Here is an 18,808-nt window from a genome sequence, read left to right on the forward strand (position 1 = left end):
TTTAAACAGATTCCAATGTAAACTCGATAATATGAGAAGTTCAAGGGGGTAAAATGTGAAACTCCAAAAAAGTTAAGAGCACATACATAAATATAATTCTTCCTTTGGCTCACAAAATATTGGGATAAGCTAAAAGAGAAAACTTCTAGCGTTTGAGAAGAAGAAGAAGAAAATGGAAAAGTACTTTGGAAACGCATACAGGGGTGACCCGGGAGTGCCACACGCCGACCCGGAACGGTTCGTGAATATATGGATCGGGTCTGCTGCTTTCTCTGCTCTGACATGGATCAATCCCTACATGTGGACTCTTTCCAATCAATACAAGTAAAACCTGCAAAACTCACTTTCACTTCCTTTTTTTGCAACAATGTTTGGTTGTTTTTCATGTTTGTTGTTAATTTGATAAAGGGGTTATCTTTATTTGGTTAAAGTCTTGTTCTATGTAGTGTGTTTATAGTTTTGAGGAGTAGAATTGAGTTGTGGTGTTTGTGGTGCAAAGAGCTATTAGAGCAAGAGAGGGAGAGAGCTGTAAAGGGTTTGTCTTTATTTGGCTCAATTCTTGTTCTATGTAGTGTGTTTGTAGTTTTGAGGAGAAGAATTGAGTTATGGTGTTTGTGGTGCAAAGAGCTATTAGAGCAAGAGAGGGAGAGAGCTGTAAAGGGGTTGTCTTTTTTTGGTTCAATTCTTGTTCTATACTTTTTTCTTCATATTTGTTGTTAATGTGATAAAGGGGTTATCTTTATTTGGCTAAATTCTTGTTCTATATAGTGTGCTTGTAGTTTTGAGAAGTGGTATCAACTTGTGGGGTTGCTGGTGCAAAAGAAGCTATGAAAGCAAGAGAAAGAGGGAGAGTGTGTGGTAAAGGGGTTATCTTTATTTGGCGCAATTCTTGTTCTATATAGTGTGTTCATAGTTTTGAGGAGTGGTATCAACTTGTCGTGTTGGTGTTGTAAAGAGCTATTAAAACAAGAGAGTGTGGTAAAAGGGTTATCTTTATTTGCTCTATTCTTATTCTATTATTGTGCTTGTAGTTTTGACAAGTGGTATCAACTTGTGGTGTTGGTGGTGCAAAGAGTTATTCAAGCAAGAGAAAGAGAGATAGTGTGAGGGGTTATCTTTAATTTGCTCAATTCTGGTTCTATGTAGTGTGCTTGTAGTTTTGAGGAGTGGTATCAACTTGTGGTGTTGGTGGTTCAAAGGGCTATTACAGCAAGAGAAAGTGACAGAGAGTGGTAAAGGGGTTATCTTTATTTGGCTCAATTCTTGTTCTGTATAGTGTGCATATAGTTTTAGAGGAGTAGTATTGACTTATGATGTTTGTGGTGCAAAGAGCTATCGAAGCAAGAGAGATTGTGGTACAAGGGTTATCTTTATTTGGCTCGATTCTTGTTTTATATAGTTTGCTTGTAGTTGAGGAGTGGTATCAACTTGTGGTGTTGGTAAAAGAGAGAGGGAGTGTGTGTGTTAAAATGGATTTTATCTATTTAACTAAATGCTTGTTCTATATAGTATCTGTAGTTTTGAGGAGTAGTATCGACTTGTGGTGTTGGTGTGCAAAGAGCTATTAAAGCAAGAGAAAGAGAGTGTGATAAAGGGTTATCTTTATTTGGCTCAATTCTTGTTCTATATAGTGTGTGTGACTGCTTTTAGTTTTGGGGAGTGGTACCACCCTGTGGTGTTGGTGGTGCAAAAGAGCTATTAAAGCAAGAGTAAGAGAGAGCGTGTGGTAAAGGGGTTATCTTTATTCGGCTCAATTCTTTTTCTATGCAGTGTGCTTGTAGTTTCGAGGAGTGGTATCGACATAAGGTGTTGGTCAACTTTTGCTGCATTTGAAGTAGGTATGGTGCTTGTTAGGAGTCTTTGTAGTTTGGTTATTGTACATCTATTTGGGGATGAGTAAGACGTTTCTACTTTTAGTTGGTATTGTTGCCTCTAGTTTTAGAGAACTGCTTTGCCGTAAATGACTAATTACTTGGTAATGGAATCAAATAAGTCCGAATAGAACATAACTGGCATAAAGGATTTCAGTTCATATAGCCACCAATAACTAGTTTTGGATAAAGACAGTGGTTATCAAATTATGATGTTAAGAGTTGAAGTAAAGTTGAGGTCCATTTGGCATTGTGATACCACAAGCGAGGTCTTTTTTCACCTTGCAAGTTCCCTTTTCAATTGGGTGGACAAGTAATTAACCTTCAAAGCTGTTCTTGATCCTTATCATTATAAAGTTAAGGCTGTTCTTGAAGTGATTATGATTGAGTTAAGGGCTGTTGAATTTACACTGCCAGTTTCTCTTTACAGTTTAGAGTTAAGCTATGTGGGATCAGTCTATATCAAAAAAGATAATTGAGTCAATCTGTTTTTCATCAAGGGGTTGAGTGAGTTCTTTTGCCTGCTCACTTAAGCCCTTTCTCCATCCCCATTGAGATGTCCGGAACATTGTCGATGCTTCCACTTGACATGTTTTTAAATGGAAATATCGGTGAATATAGGTTTTGTGTATTTAGGTTCTAAACCTTCTTAGTGGATATATATTTGAAGTTAGTTTGCAGACTGTCAATAGAAGGTTAGTGCACACTATAATGCCAACTCAAAGAATATACAAGTATCACTAGTTTATGAGTGACAGTAGGCATGTGATATTTTTTCATTTGTGCAAAAGATTATATTGCTGAAATAAGTGTCACTAGTATGTTGCGGGATTAAATTGTCATTAGAATCGTTGAGTTGCAGAAGTTAAGGAATAAGTAGCGCTTGATTCATGCTAGCAGGTCGTCTCTGTGCTTCATTTTTATTCTTTTCTTTCAATTTTTTATCTTAAAAATTACTGCATACACATCTCTCTATCTTGTGTTCCATTCTTCTTAAGTTCCCACCTCTTCCAGCTAAATGGCATCTGTTGGCATTTGAACAACAAAGGAGCAGAATGTTCATGCTAAGTTGAACTCCTAATCCTTCTCACTATTTTTCTTCTGTTTCTCATTAAGAACAAAGCATTTGTTGATTACAAAAATAGATCAGGGATTTACCTTAAGTAAAGCAAAAACTTAATGTTTTAGGATACTTGATGATTGCCTCAGACACGTAAAAGGTCTTAGTGTTAGCACGACCTCAAATAAAGGAAGATCACACTCACCCAAACTTGGTCGGAGGTTGAAATCTTGGGAACTTATTAAGTACTGCTTTGTTCAAGACGTCCAAATTAGTGCCATGAGACACATCCCTGTAGAACAGTTCCATATTCACTAGAGAAAAACCTCTATGCATGATGACTGTAGTATGCTTAGCTTGTTGGAGATTATCTGTTTGTGCTTTCATGTAAATCTTAGTAATAGGTTACGAGACAAAAGATAGCAGAAGTACTGTTAAGTACTGGCAGTAGTTAGTGTTGTCTCAACGACAGCCATATTACTTCAAGATTGAGATTTCTTTTTAAAAAAATCCTTTTTGCTGTGTATCTGACTTATTGAGTATGTTATGTGCAGCTGGCATGACAAAGCCATGCTTTTTGAGCAATATCACTGGAAGAAAGCTCTCAAGAAAAATCAGGACTATGAATTCAAGGTACTCATGGTTCTAAAGTTTCTTATGTTTAACTCTTATGCACCCCAAAAGGATGACGGTTTTTGTTCCAATGCTTTTAGTTTCAAACTAGGATGAAATTACTGGCTTTATGTTTCTCATTTGAGTTTCGTTTGTCGCAGTGGAACCAATACATGGATAAAGATACCCGAGACTCGTACTACTTCAATTGGCCTGTTTACTTTCCATAAGTTTCTCCAATGTATCAGCATGATGCTTCTGTTTCCTTTTGAAATTTCTGTTGATACTATGAATTCAAAACATTTTTAGCCTCTGAAAAGTTTGGTGATATTCCAAGTGCTGCATGATTGCTTTTTCTAATTAATGGTATTGCTCCATCTGTTATATAGACTCATACTAATGTGTCCTTGAGTTCTACTTTATCTTAAGATGACAAAAAAGGCGAACGATACATGTCCACAGATTCAGTATGTTCTCTACGAGAGGTAGGGGTAAGGTTTGCGTACACATTGTCCTCTTCAGACCTCAGTTGTGGAATTACGGTGGTTATGTTGTTGTTATTTGGTATTCAAAGCAACTCCTCTGGTTTACAAAGTACTTCAGAAACACCCTTCTGTTTGAATCTCTTCTTCCTTCAGTTATGCTTTTAATAGCCTCACAAATTCTGGTAGACGTTTGGACATGCGATTTGAAATCAATATCATGATTTCAAATACCAAATTCTTCGAAAAGCAGGAATTTTGGGTTTCCGAATTGTGATTTCAAAATCTTTATGTAAACCTTGACTCATAAGTTTATATCTGGTAAAAAAGACTCACCATTTTAAATTTTGCGAGAAAAAGATTCACACTAAGCGTGAAAAGACGGTATGTGCCATCTTTATGCGTATAGGAAAGTTTGTAATCACAAACATTTATTTATTAAAGAAACATAGAGATATCTGATTTAACAATTTTCCACACATCATGTTTAAGACGACAAAATTTAAAATGACACATTTTACGTACCTTTAGTGTAAGACCACATGAGATTCAAAGAGTTTCTTTACTTTCTTAACTCTGTGTCAAGTTAAAATCAAATAAAATATATGAAATATCGAAAGTATATTATATATGTTCTCTATAATAATATTTCGCTAGATTAAGTAACTCTTGATCTTGGACAAATGATATTATGATCTTGGCAAGTCTTCTTTTTTGTCATGTATTGTCAAAATCAAGATGTGTTCTTAATCAACTTTGTATCTATTTTTTAACAACTAGTACAAGTCTTATTAGTTGTCATGTATTGTAAAAACTAAATCAAGATTTACTCTTAATCATCTTTGACATATTTTTTTAACAATCAACTCTTGTTAATTTTCTTTTTTCGAGAGAAGGGTCGCAACACAGTAAAAGTATTTTAGTTTTTTAAGTTTTATATCTGAACTATTATAATTTAGATATGCGAATTTTTTATCTGAACCATGCTGATATTTTAAGTCGGAAAAGAGAACAACTGATATAGAAATGCATGTTATGTTGATATTGATGTTACTTACTTGATATTTCCCTTTCTCCCCACTTACTGTCCTTTGAATGTTTATTTTTATGTCTTACCGTTAATATCTAATATGAAATTATTAATTATTGTTTTTATGTGAATTCATTTCTTATTCACAACCTAACTAAATTCCATTCGGACGATAAATTTCGATAATATATTAATTTATAATAATCATTTAAAATGCACTAATAATATAATATCATATTCTTTTTATGCGGTTAGTGTGAGAAATTTTAATACCTTAGTACTATATATATATATATATAAAAGATGAAAAATTGTCCTTAACGTAATTAAGTTTAATTGAAGAATAACACCTGAATTAAACTTTGTAAATAATAAATAGTTGAGCTCCACTAGGCCACACGATTTTCCTCGAAAGGCGTTGTATATATATACGTAGATACTTAATCTTTTGAGCTACTAACGTGACATTTAATTCGAACATCCAGTAGAAAGAACTTTGTGTAATTCTCCGGCACGACAAGGAAATTGAAGCACACCTTGTTGCTTAAATCCATATTCATCTTCAGCTTGTTTTAATAATTTCAAAAATGATGGATGACTTAGCCAATGCAACTCCACCACAAACCTTTGTGGTTCCTCTTCAGGGTTCATTGAAACAACAACAAAATGTCCTTCTTTTACGTCGCTCGGAACCAATAACGTCTCTCCACGTGGCATTTCGTCGTAAAATTGATCAGTAGAACTAGTAGTAGAATTATTATTTGACCTCTTTTTGGATTTGAGAATTAATTGAGGAAATTTAGCCTTCAATAACTTCCTAATGATCTTGGACTTTACCATATTTTGGTGTATACTTGTTGTGTATATGGTGTATATTGTTTTTTTTTTCTAGAGTTTTAGAAGGGGATTTATATAGGATATGGTGAAGGCTAATAACTAGACACGATACAACTTATAATGTGCCCAAATTTGCAACCAAACATTTTGGTCATATATTACAACTATTTTTAGTCATTTATTGCAACATATGATCCATCTTTTCTTAATGCAATTACTTTTAGATATTTATGCCTTCTCTTTTTTTAATTACAAGTTTACGAAATATGTATCGTTAATGTAAATAACTTTTTCAAAAAGAAGGAAATATGTAATATGAGGGATTTCTCGAGGGTCAACTTTAAATGATCTGATAGTGTAATTTATTTATTTTCTTACATTAACGATATACAGAAGTAAAATTCATTTCATATCGCACATGTATGACTATGAAAGTTTCTCTATTAGGGTTTTGTATTTTGTACAAGAGTAAAAATTTATTCATTCTCAATATTTACACAAATTAATATAGATATACCATGTGTATATGTAAACTCTTAGAGCACAGTCATAGTTAATTAACTTGCAAATTCACCTCATGAATTATCTAACCATTTTAGGCTAATCATATCAATTTAAGAAACCTTTTTACTTGGGCCCGCTTGACCATGCGATATAAAATTATGAGATGAAGTTAAAGGTTTGTTTGGAAATACGATTTGGACTTTTTATGTTATGTTTTTTCATAAACATAAAAATTCCATAAGTTGTAAAATTATTAAAATTGTCCCAATTATTTATACAATCTAACCAAATAAAAGTAAAAGTTTATAAAGTTGCATTATACATTTATCACCAAGGCTATTCTAAAAAATGCAACATTTATTGATCAAATCTTAATTTAATTAAAAAAAAAATTGAACATAAGATATAGTGTTCAAGTTATTATTAGCTAAGGAAATTATTTTTGCAATTAATGTCATGTGATTACTCTTGTCCACTTAATTAATAATGAATTTTTATTATCAAAATTGATTTGTACGAAGGAGTAATAAATTTGATTTAAAAAAATATGGAATTTGGTGAGTATAGATGGTAAATTAACAATTGATTTGAAGTAAAAATAACTTTATATTGGAGAGAATAATCGTTATTATATGATTTACAAACGGTTTAAAAGGTAATGATATGAGTTATAATTTTCTTATTTACATATGAAACAAATGGTTGGTCGATATATATAAATTAAATTAAATGTAGGTTACTTTTACAAAACATAAACTTGTGGGTCAATTTTTGCATTTATAAAAAAATTCATATCATAATTTTTAAATAATTTGTGATTTCATCTCATGAAATGCGTGAAATCGTATGTCCAAAACGTTGATTTCATCTCATGACCAAATGCCTACTTAGTTCAAACCGCTCATTTGACATCTCACTGGCTCTGTTAATTTACCATATTAGTCAAGTAAAACATGTTCATGTGTTTTTCTCATTAACGCGATATAAAGTCATATCAATTCGATAGAATTTGTGAGTAAGCATACATTAGGTCGAATGTATATACACAACATCGATCTAAAATTTTATCGATCTGCCATGATTTGTATATGACTGTTTAAATAAGATATCACAAGCAAGTAAAAATTAGAAATAATGATAATCGCGATAGCGTAAATGAAATAAGTTTATACATATTAATTAAATATAGTTATGAAGATGAAGACAAAAGAAAAAGGGAGGGACCTTCTCTTCTAGTTAGCTACGTTTTCTTTTTTTCTTATATTGATATTGATATTACTTAGCTTGATAAATCCCTTTCATCCTTTGAATGGGGTCCTTTTTGTAATTCACTAATATCTCAAATTCAATTAATATATTGTTTCAATCTAGATACATGTAATTTGGCTAAAATTTATATGTTTATATTACGTTATCGTCTCATATTTTATGTATAAATGTGTTGTTACATCTTTATATTGGATATTTTTTTAGTTTATTACGAGTTTTAAGCGTGTAAGATATGTATTAGATATTCTTAAAAGATTCGTTGCTAATTATCCTATGCCAGTTTACCGAGAAACGTCTTTTGATGGAACCTTTTATTGATAATTGGGTAAAATTAATTTATGGTACTTTTCATTAGTTTTACTATAATCTAAAGATATTAAATTTTCTTTTGTTATGGACTCCTAACATCAGATGAAAAATTAAAAAAAATGATTAACATAATAATAATAATAATAATAATCTAAGTTTTCATGATAATGCTTATAGACATCTACACATGATCCATAATAACTATGCTAAAGCATTCTTGATTTTGAGTTGAAGGAATTATTCAATAGTATATGAAAATTCAATAATATAAAGGAGATTTTTTTATATACGTTGATTAGACGAAACTATATGAAAATCTAACGATACTTTATTATTAACTTAAATAATTTGTCGATCAAAAATAATTCTTGGTGAATTTGGTGAAAACTTCAAAAGGGTTTAACTCAACGTCACATTCTATGCTCTCAAAACTTGCAAATTGCTTCTGTATTTGGCTACGTTATTTGTCACTGTTTGACTGAACGTGAAATTTAAAAATGAAATAAAGATTTTAAAAATTTGTGATCTACAATAAGTTATGGATATTTGTATAATTATAAATATTTTATTAAGGATAAAATAAGAAGTTTAAAACATAGATAATATCATTCTATTTATATAGCATCTAAAATGAACGGAAAAAGGGTCAAAACTACCCTTAAATAGAGAGCAAGTGTGGAGTCCATGTCGCATTTTAACACACACATGGATATGCTTCCGTTAAACAAAAGGGTAAGTGTGATGTAATGATTAAAGGGGAAGGACATCTTTGAGCCGAAATATAGTTTAAGGGTATATTTAAGCTATTTCGAATAGTTTAAGGATAGTTTTGACCCTTTTTCTGTAGTCGTCTATGTGGAGGTGGGTCTATTTGGCGTGCACATGTGGCATCGCCGGGACATTTAACACACACATGGATACTCCCGTTAACTAGAAGGGTAGGTGTGACCCAATAGTTTGACGGAAAGGGTAATTTTTGAGCCGAAATATAGTTTAAGGGTATATTTAAGTTATTTCACATAGTTTAAGAATACTTTTGACCTTTTTCTATAAGATAAACATTGTTCTCAAAACAAGTAAGTCTAATTAAACAATAACACAATTAACGTTTGTTAATTATTTTATCATACATCATTCATATCATTAAAAAGTCATAAAATTCAAAAATACTTTTTAAAAGAAATTTATACCTGATCAAACTAAACCACATAAAATAAAACGAAGAGAGCAATACTATTATTGCATCACTTAGATATCTTTATAGCATCTTGTTGATAACTTTGTTAAACTACAAAAGCACTAGTAGCAATTAATTACATATATTTTTTTTTCTCATTTGACCCTTACATCTTATATATATGTATAGCTTCTTATTAAATTTTTTCGATTACCAACGTGAGACTTTATTCGAACATTCAACAGCAAGAACCTTCTCCAATTCCGCAGCACGACAAGGGAATTCAAGAACACCCTCTTGACTAAAACCATATTCCTCTTCAGCTTTTTTCAATAATTTTAAAAAAGACGGATGATTTAACCAATTCAAATTAACAACGAACCTTTGTGGTTCCTCTTCAGGATTCACTGAAACAACAGCAAAATGTCCTTCTTTCACATCATTTGGCACCAATAATGTCTTGCCACGTGGCGTTTCGACGGAAAATTGATCACTACTACTAGTAGCACTATTATTTGACATTTTTTTGGGATTGAGAATTAATTGATGAAGATATTGAGTCTTCAATAACTTCCCTATGATCTTGGACTTCACCATATTTTGATCTTAATTAATGTTTGATAGTAAAATGAAATTTTTTAGGATTTGGTTTGTTTTTCTAATAGAAGTTGAGTAGGGGATTTATAGTATAAAGTATTATATAGGGTCCCTATATATTTGCATGTGCTTTTTCAACCTTTTTGGTTATTGATGCTTACATATCATATAATACATCTTTTTCCAAACTCACTTTTCCAAACTTTATGTTCTTGTTTTGTACTTGGTGGAAAAAAATTATTGAGTTAGGTCTAACTCATATATAAATTTTGATTTTGTACATAAAAGTACAATTTTTAAGTGAAGGGTGTATAGATTATTCGAAAAATTGGTGTACTCAGAAATTCAACGAACCTTATTCAAACAAGTGTTTCACGTCTTACTATCGCAGTGCTCGGTTTGTCTTGATTTCCGAGTGATGAACAAGTAGGAAAATGAAACAATTGGATTTTGGACTCGCCCCCGGCTACGTGTCTTTTGGACTGTTCGCCCGCCCTCCCGTCCACCAGTGGAAGCAAGCTAGTCCCCTATGTTGGAAAGTTGAGGGAAGAGTACATTTTCATCGCGAAAGATTTAATTCAGCTACGGATTCACCTACGGCTACGTTATACTTTTAATATGATGTACGTGAAACTTTATTCGCGCACTCAATAAAGAAAGAAACATGATTAACAAATGAAATTAATAATAATTTGACCTTTCATATATTGCTCACATGAGAGAAGAAAAGGATATGAGGAAAGGCCAGTAAGATTTTCCATTTTGGGTGTGTTTGGTATGAATTATTAGTTAGATTATTATACAAGTGTTATATATATTGATATCGAAAAAGGGTCATTATTATTTTTGTATTTTTAGAAATGGGTTATATTTAATTTGTTTTTCGTTATAGTTTTTTGATATATTTGACATTGTCATCCAATTAAAGATACATATTTGTCCTTGAACAGTTAGGTTTTATATCTCAACTTTTCATTCTATGTGGCATCTACATGACGCTACGTGGCATACTTACATAGATATTTTTTTAACTGAAATAAATATAAATATATATGTGGCATGCCCCATCTAGACACCACATAAGATGATAAAAGTGGAGATATGAAACTTAACGGTTTAACAAATAAATATATATTTTATATTAGATGATAAGGATAAATATATCAAAAAAGTATAATGAAAGACAAATATAAGATATATTTCTTTGTTCCTAAAAGCTAAGGTTAAGATTTGTCCACTTTTTAATATTAAGTACTTTTGACTTCTCACAAAATCTGATCAATAAATTATTAAAATAATTACTTTAAATATTGATCATCTAAAAGATACTAGATTCTCCTTTGGGTACTTCAATTGTCACATCATAAAAGTCTAAATATTTTCTATTGTAATGCTTATAGACACCTCATGTGAATTTGTGATCCATAATAACTAATGTCAAAGGAGAAATTTATTCAATAATAATAAAGGATACCTTCATAAATTAATATTTAAAACAACCTTCTAATAAGCAATCCACCAAAAAATTAATTTGGTGTCACATTCTTAGCTCTCAAAAACTTGTAAATTGTTTAATTGATGTATTTATTTATCTCAATTTATGCAAATATATTTGACTGAATACATAATTTAATAATAAAATAATGATCTTTGAAATTTATAATCTAAAATATATAAATATTTAATTAAATATAGATCATTTCATAAAAATAAAGTAAATTCCATTTCATAAAAAATATTATATAAATTGAGATATGAGAATGAGGAAAAAGAGAAGCTTAAAATGTTCCACTTCATTTTTTGTTCATATAAATAAAATTAAAATGTGTTCCTATGATAAAATTTTAGTATATTCACAATATTTAGCTTAATGTTCACGTTTATTCGATAGAAAGTGTCTATAGATTCACTTTCGTAAAAAGAGAAACTTGTAACTCTTCCAAACAAGTATTTTCAGTTACGAAAATGTATATCTTCTTTGTTTCAATTTATATGTCATTCTTTTTTTCTTTTATTTAGTCCTGAAAAAAGAATGACATACTTTTTTATATTTAAAAGCAATTTTAACTTTAAACTTTTTTATTTTTCTAAAAATATTTTTCCATTTTTTTAAGAATTTAAACTTTATAATTAAGTGTGTTAGGCTGATTGGATAATCTCCAAAAATTTCTAATATATAAAAAGATTTGCTAGACAAGAAGTTGGCAGATTCAAATGCATATTCCTCCTTTAAGGGAACAGAAAATAACAAAATAGTTTTAAGAGAAAAAAAAAAAACTTTGAACATATTTATAAGGGCCAGTAAGATTTCATTAAATTGTGGTCCACATATTTATTAATTAATTTAATACATATGAGTTGGATTTTATATATATGCTATCTTTAATTCATCGTTTTTAGTCAACTCAAACAACGGATAGGAAAGACATTATTGAAGGCTCATAAGGTGTTTATACGTTAAAGGAAAGTATTAAATTCATTTTTACGATTCTATTTCTTGAATTTTGCGTCATTATCTTCTATGCATAACTCATAGTTTATGAGTTCGAACCATAAAATCAGTTATATCGATAACATTTTATATCATATTCAAGAGTTATATATATTTGTAATGTTGAGAGTTTAGGAACAACTCTCTATGTGTATTTTGTCTTTATTTAAGAGCTAGGGTTTTTTTTTTTGCTAATAGTTGATGTTTCATTTTCTTAAACAACTAATCATGTAATTAAGGTCCCTTAATGTTTGTTTTTTTGCCCCACACGGTTATCCCAACTTGTAATTAACAAACAACTTGTCTTAATTCAAATTAAGTAATTTTAGCTCCGACTTTATATGGTATAACAACAACATATTCGATGAAAATTTTATCTGTAAAAAGTAGCATATGCACATACGTTACTCTGAAGTAGATAGACTGTTTTTAAAAGACCTTAAATTATATGATCGTAAACTCACGAATGATTAAATGAATTGTGATAAAATTTCGAACTCAAATCCATGAAAGATCAAATCTTCAACTCATAGTCTAAAATGTTGTACAGAAAAAGTATTCAAAAGGTCAAGTCATTGTTTGCCTTTTTTCGTGTAGTTTGGACAATAATTGGTTCCATATCTTTTTCTCTTAAGAACTAACAGAGTTGTTCACTCAACCGTTTAAATTAAAAATAATCAACAAATACGAAATATATGTATATTTAGGACTGTGTATCGATAAAATATCGAGGGCCTCAACTTATTGCACCATACTTTCCTCAACTACCATCTGTCACGTGATAAGAAAATGAACCTTGGGCGTAACTCAGCTCTTTAAACAAGCTTACGTCCACATTTCTCATCGATCACAACCGATGTGGGGATACTGAAACTACATAAAAGTAAATCTTACTGAATGTTTTAACTGTGATGGAGTAAAGCTTCCAGTCAACTCATCGTCTTTGATTTGCTTGGCAAACTGCAGCCTCGAGGATAGATAGAAAACAAAGTTAGTCAATCAGATTGATAGAAAACTCAACAGCATATACAGTGTAATTCTACGAGTAGAGCCTGGAGAGGGTAATGTGTATGCAGAGTTGCAGACCTTACCCCTATCTTAGGAGGTAGAGAGATTGTTTCGGATAGACCCTCAGATAAATTAAGAACTCATAAGGTGAAATTTTTTTGAGAATATACATGTTCGCACACACAACAACAATAAGAATAAGAGGCCATAGGAAGAATATACGTCTCACATGATAGGCTATTAGGCTGAAAAGTTCTATAATTCCGGACAAATGTGCCAAAGCAAAGCATATATATGCCCAAAAACATCAGAAGCAACAATCCTCGAATTGTTATTTAAGAGTTCAACATATAAACATATGGCTGAAGAGATATCAAAGAAGATCGAGTAACAAGTACATTTGACTTTAACAGAGAAGGTAATGTAAGTTGCCACACTTGGAGCAGAGCAAAAGTATAAGATAATCTCCCTTCTTGACCAAGGGTGGATCCAGGATTTTAGTTCTATGGGTTCGACCTTTACAGTTCTATTTTTAGTTTTCTTAATGAACATGGTGTTTGGGCCAACTCTCGCACTCCTCGACTCATTTCACAGTTCACCTCCCACCACCAACTAGTACCACGTAACTCTGTACACTAGAAATTGAATCTGAAACTTCATGGTTCTCAACCACTTACTTGACAAATAGGCCACACCCTTGGGTGCGTAATGAGCTCATATTTATTATTTGTTGCAATGTAGTAAAGTTTTACACATAAAGGTTCAAATGAAACTGGTAACACTAAGCTACATCTGCCCATAGGTTGATCAGTAGAAATGGATCCAAAATAATGGCTAAAAGGAACTGTAATTTGAGTCTATAGTTTTAATTTCTTAGGTAACATGATTCATTAAACAAAAAAAAACACTACAGTACACTCGCCAAATCTCAGTTTCTTTGACAGCATAATTGTTTTTGTGCTAGCATTATCTTATTCTTCGGTTTTGTTAGTACTGTTGTTTTATTTACTTTGTGGTATCTACACTGTTTTATTGTCAGTACTTCTCTTTCTTCATTATTTTCATCATTGCCTTTTAGTCTTGCAAATCTATTCTCAAGCCGAGGGTCTATTGGAAACAACCTCTCTACCCCCTCAATGATAGTGGTAAGGTCTAAACGTACACCTCACCCTGTTTATACCCCACATGTGGGACTACACTGGGTATGTTGTTGTTGATAGTGGCCAAATCTCTAGTCCATATGGGCCTGAAAAGATGCGCAAACAGTTGTGGAAACTTCGCCATATGTAATGGTCTTAAGTAGAGGCTTGAGCATCTCCCAAAGCCACAAACCCCACTCCATCAATTACCTAAGTTGTTCGAACTCGGATACGAGTGTCCGACACTGGTGCTAATCCGAAGTTCGGATTCCGGTAAAATCTAAATTTTATGATTTGAGGGTATGGGTGCTGGGATTCTACTAAAAGAAATTCAAAATTATAAAATAGAGCTACAGAGATATTCTAAACTTTGAGAGATACTCTGTGGATATAATATTGAGACAAAAGGACTATAATATTGAAGGTATGTCATTTCCCATGTCTTAAATCTGTTATATCTTTCACTTTGAGAAATCAAAATCTCAATTTGCCCCCTAACTTGTTCATGGATCTGGTCACAATATGACCTCATACCAGACAAATCCCACACCCACACTAGCGTCGTATCGACACAGGTTCGGTAGCAAACATGAAGAGTCCACAAAACTTGGTCAGTTACTCTAGTAAATGTAGATGGTAAGATAATGCTAAAATTCAAAAGGCAATTAGCAAAAGCACAAGCACAGTTCCGAGGACATCAATAAGAACATTAAACAATAAATTCCTTAACATTTCAAAGACCTTGTGTGTACAAACATGATACTTATAATCACTTAAGCATGTAGCAAGAGCAAGTTAGAGAAAATAAAAGAAGTGTTCGGCTTAGTCTTTACCAAAAGGCTAGCCTATGATCAAGCAGTTTGTTTGCGTTCGAACCCAGCTCCAGGGTCATCATCACAGGGGACGACATCTAGTCCAGTGACAATAGCAGATGATGGACCCCTCCGACACCTCTGCTCCATTTCCTGAACTTTTTCCGGGCTTCCAGAAAACAAAGCTTCCACCGATCCATCCCTCCGATTTCGAACCCAACCTTTCAATCCCAATTCCTTAGCATTCTCCACAGTCCAGTCCCTGTAAAACACCCCTTGCACTCTCCCTTTTATCACAGTTCTAACCTGCAACGACAACACACAAGTAACCGAAATGCATGAAAATATGAACACTGATTACTGAAAAAACACCTTAAAGTCCCATATTTTTAAAGAACTTTAACTTAAAATCACAGCTACCTTGCACACACAACACACAAATATGAAATACATAAACTCAAATGATCAAACAACCATAAAAAACAAGTAGCTTAAAGTCTCATCCTTTTAAAGATTTTCAACTGAACCCACCTCAAACCTGCAGCAGCAACAGAAAATAGACAGAATAATCCGACAATCATCCTCGTGTAAGCTCAAAATCTCATCCTTTTGAAGAATTTCGATACAAATCACAGCAAACAAAGAGACAGAGCACAACCCCAAAAATTCTAGCAATAGCTCATAATCACATCTCTTTTAAGAATTACAAATGAATAAATTCAAGCTATCTTGCAGCCTCCCTACCTTCACAAGGTAGAGGGGTAAGGCTACTTACACACCACCCTCCCAAGACCCCACTTGTGAGAGTACACTGTCTATGCTGTTGTAGTATGCTAACATGTAGCCATAGCACCACAAACACCCAAACACCCTAAATAATCAAACACTAATTTCCTGATACACTCTCAAAAAGCCATCTTTCTCTTGAAACTTTGTTTGGACGGTTGCTAAGTATCGTGTTGTATTACGTATATCATATTGCATTGTCTTAACAAATGCAATGTTTGGATAGATTATATCGTTCTCCGTCCTTACATACTATTGGATAGATTATATCGTTCTTTCGTCCTTACGTACTATACTTTGAAGGATAAACCTACAACAAAAGTAGGATGGTAGAACTACTATTAACAAGCTCACAATGACCAAAACTCAGATACAGATCAATCACCCGTTATCATTAACAAGCTCAAAATCACATCTAAAAAAAGAATCACAGCAAATAGCACATAAATATCAAAAACTCAGAAACAATCAAACACTCATAACAAGGGATAAGGATAAGCTCAATATCTCATCTCCTTAAGAAATTAATCCAAAATCATATCACCTTTACAGCCATAGCACACAATAAAAGTCCTAAATCCACAAATCACCAAATACCCATTTCTCAAAATTACATCTTTATCACCAATTTGAATTGAAAAAAAACGTAAAGGGAAGTTAAGACCCAGAAATCACCAAACACCCATCTCCCAAAACAAGCTCAAAATCGAAAAGGGAAAAGAGGACTCACCGTTTTAACATCAGGGTTAGCGTCGGAATTTAAGGAAGACATAGGAGATGAAATGAATTTGTGCAGAAACGGAAGAGATGAACTACGAGCAACACGAAGAGGTAATCGTAACAGAGGAAGCTGAAATGAAACTCGTTTTACACCTTTATATGAATCAATAACACTATGGTTATGCATAATATACGAGATTCTTGATCTTGTTTGCCATTGCTGCAATGGTGAGTCTAGATTGTTCTTGTTAAGCTTCGTAATAAAATGGGATTTGAAGAATGAATTTGTGAAACGACAAGTGATTCTTTCAGTAGAAAAAGATACAGATGTTGAAGCTGCCAACAATGCCATTAGATTCGTATTCGATTCACCATTGACATGGTGGGAAGATCTCGTAATCGAAAATTAAATAGAGACACATGACGTTATTCGTCTATATCTATTACGTTTTTATAGTATCATTCACTAACGAGTAATTTCTGAATACATATATACAATACATATAGAGTGATTTAGTATTAAATTAACGAAATTATCGATCAAAAATGATCCGTTAAGCAAAAATAATCAGCTTCATGACCCATTTAAGTAGTTTTTCCTTAAATCTTTTACTGTCAAAAGCTAATTATATTATTTTTTTATTTTTTCTTAAATTATAATTATTCGTTAAAACAGAATATCTGAATACATAAGTGACAGTGGTATTCGAGAGGGAAAGAATATTTTCGAGAAGGAATAGGACATCCAGATATATCATTGGACTTCCGAATATGTTTGCAGACATTCGAATTCGAATACGTAGTTATATCGATCGGAAGAGAGAGGGTGATGTATGTAATAGGAGATTTTTTATTTCTATTTTTTTAAATGATAGGAAATTTTAGAGATAGCGATAAAAGTTTGACGTATGTTTAAGTAAGTTTTTTAAAATGTTTGTAAACTTGGGCTATTCTTTAAATAGATCCTAAAATTTGCTATATGTGCACTTCACTTAACATTAAGCTTTTTTGGGTCAACAAATACAATTAGATGGGCTTTACTATTGGATTATGCAGTTGATTTAATGGGCTTTATTTCTGGAGGCCCATTTACAACTTTTGCTATGGACCTATAAGAACTCTCCTATTTTTATCTCAATTGATATTATCAAAGTTTAATGTTTAATTTTAGTACAATTAAAGATTTTATTAAAATAGAAAATTGATATTTTCATAGAGAAAACATTGACATCAAAATTTAAAATGGCATATTGAAGAGTCTCGCATCAATACTTTTTAAAGGATTAGTGACATATTTAATATAAATTAAATTATTTTTTTCGACTAATTTTTAAGGTTAAATTAGATTTAATATCGATTTCTATAATATGAAATCAAAAAAAAAATTCATTCATAAAATTTTATTTTCAATATTAGGCCACCATATTAAATTGTCTGCGTGTCATATAATGTCCAATCTTATACATAAAGGGAAAGTATGTGTAAAGAGCCTCAGATCGACTCTTTATTTTTATTTTCAAGTAAAATATCTGTTCAAACGTAACTTTATATCTTAAAAATTCAACTTTCGATAACTCAAAATTTGTAATATTTCATATTTCAACCTCAAAATTTATTATCAATCGAAGCTCAGTACATAAAATTCTATAAACCTAAAAAGTCCAATTTCTAATTTTCTAGAGTTTTCTTGAAGAAAAGTTGTATAATTACTTAATAATAGTAATTATTCTAATAGACTCTTAATTATTTTTTTTTTTAAGGAAGATATGGTGCTGCACACACTTCAATAATATTTTAAAATATTTTCTCCAGCCACCAAAAATATTCAACTATATAACCTCAAGCTTATCCATATCCAAATAAGCCAAAATGATTCCAAAAAGTCAAAAAAGTAACTATATTAACAAATAAAATAAAATCAAGGCTAGTCATTATGTTTCAAAAAAGTCTTCAAATTTAAATCAAGAAAATATAGTCAGAATAATACATTTCTTTTTCTAGTGTAAATAAAAAAATAATCTTTTCAAAGTCTATATTTTTGCCTTGTAAAGAGGGTTTTCAAACTTTGTGAACAAAAAGATTAGCTCAAAATATTAATGTTTTT

At 31.6% G+C, this 18,808-nt stretch overlaps 2 protein-coding genes across 3 annotated transcripts; one reads left to right on the plus strand and one right to left on the minus strand.

Moving 5' to 3' along the window:
- The first annotated feature begins 106 nt into the window (after window positions 1–106).
- On the plus strand, window positions 107–3,907 carry LOC107029203. The gene is made up of 3 exons (XM_015230562.2): window positions 107–324; window positions 3,486–3,564; window positions 3,705–3,907. Exons 1-3 carry the CDS (start codon window positions 173–175, stop codon window positions 3,771–3,773), a joined length of 300 nt encoding a protein of 99 aa, XP_015086048.1. The 5' UTR covers window positions 107–172; the 3' UTR covers window positions 3,774–3,907.
- An 8,830-nt stretch (window positions 3,908–12,737) lies between these two features.
- LOC107029441 (acylphosphatase) lies at window positions 12,738–17,130 on the minus strand. Of its 2 annotated transcripts, none has more exons than XM_015230856.2 (3): window positions 16,715–17,130; window positions 15,220–15,504; window positions 12,738–13,206 (listed from the first exon to the last, which is right to left on the minus strand). In XM_015230856.2, the coding sequence occupies exons 1-2, from the start codon at window positions 17,054–17,056 to the stop codon at window positions 15,238–15,240; spliced, it is 609 nt and encodes a 202-aa protein (XP_015086342.1). In that variant the 5' UTR covers window positions 17,057–17,130; the 3' UTR covers window positions 12,738–13,206; window positions 15,220–15,237. The 2 variants fall into 2 exon arrangements, with proteins under 2 accessions (XP_015086342.1, XP_015086341.1); XM_015230855.2 differs by having other exon boundaries at window positions 12,738–13,199; window positions 16,715–17,128.
- Between the last annotated feature and the right edge of the window lie 1,678 nt (window positions 17,131–18,808).

This window comes from Solanum pennellii, chromosome 9, assembly GCF_001406875.1.
Source record: "Solanum pennellii chromosome 9, SPENNV200".
Lineage (NCBI taxonomy): Eukaryota > Viridiplantae > Streptophyta > Magnoliopsida > Solanales > Solanaceae > Solanum > Solanum pennellii.

Excerpts from the sequence above, each read along its gene's own strand:
- LOC107029441 (XM_015230856.2), bottom strand. The coding sequence starts at position 17,056 with ATGGCATTGTTGGCAGCTTCAACATCTGTATCTTTTTCTACTGAAAGA. Across the intron at positions 15,505-16,714 it reads CTAACCCTGATGTTAAAACG|GTTAGAACTGTGATAAAAGG; the intron begins GTGAGTCCTCTT and ends TTGTCGTTGCAG.
- LOC107029203 (XM_015230562.2), top strand. The coding sequence starts at position 173 with ATGGAAAAGTACTTTGGAAACGCATACAGGGGTGACCCGGGAGTGCCA. Across the intron at positions 325-3,485 it reads ACTCTTTCCAATCAATACAA|CTGGCATGACAAAGCCATGC; the intron begins GTAAAACCTGCA and ends TGTTATGTGCAG. Across the intron at positions 3,565-3,704 it reads ATCAGGACTATGAATTCAAG|TGGAACCAATACATGGATAA; the intron begins GTACTCATGGTT and ends CGTTTGTCGCAG.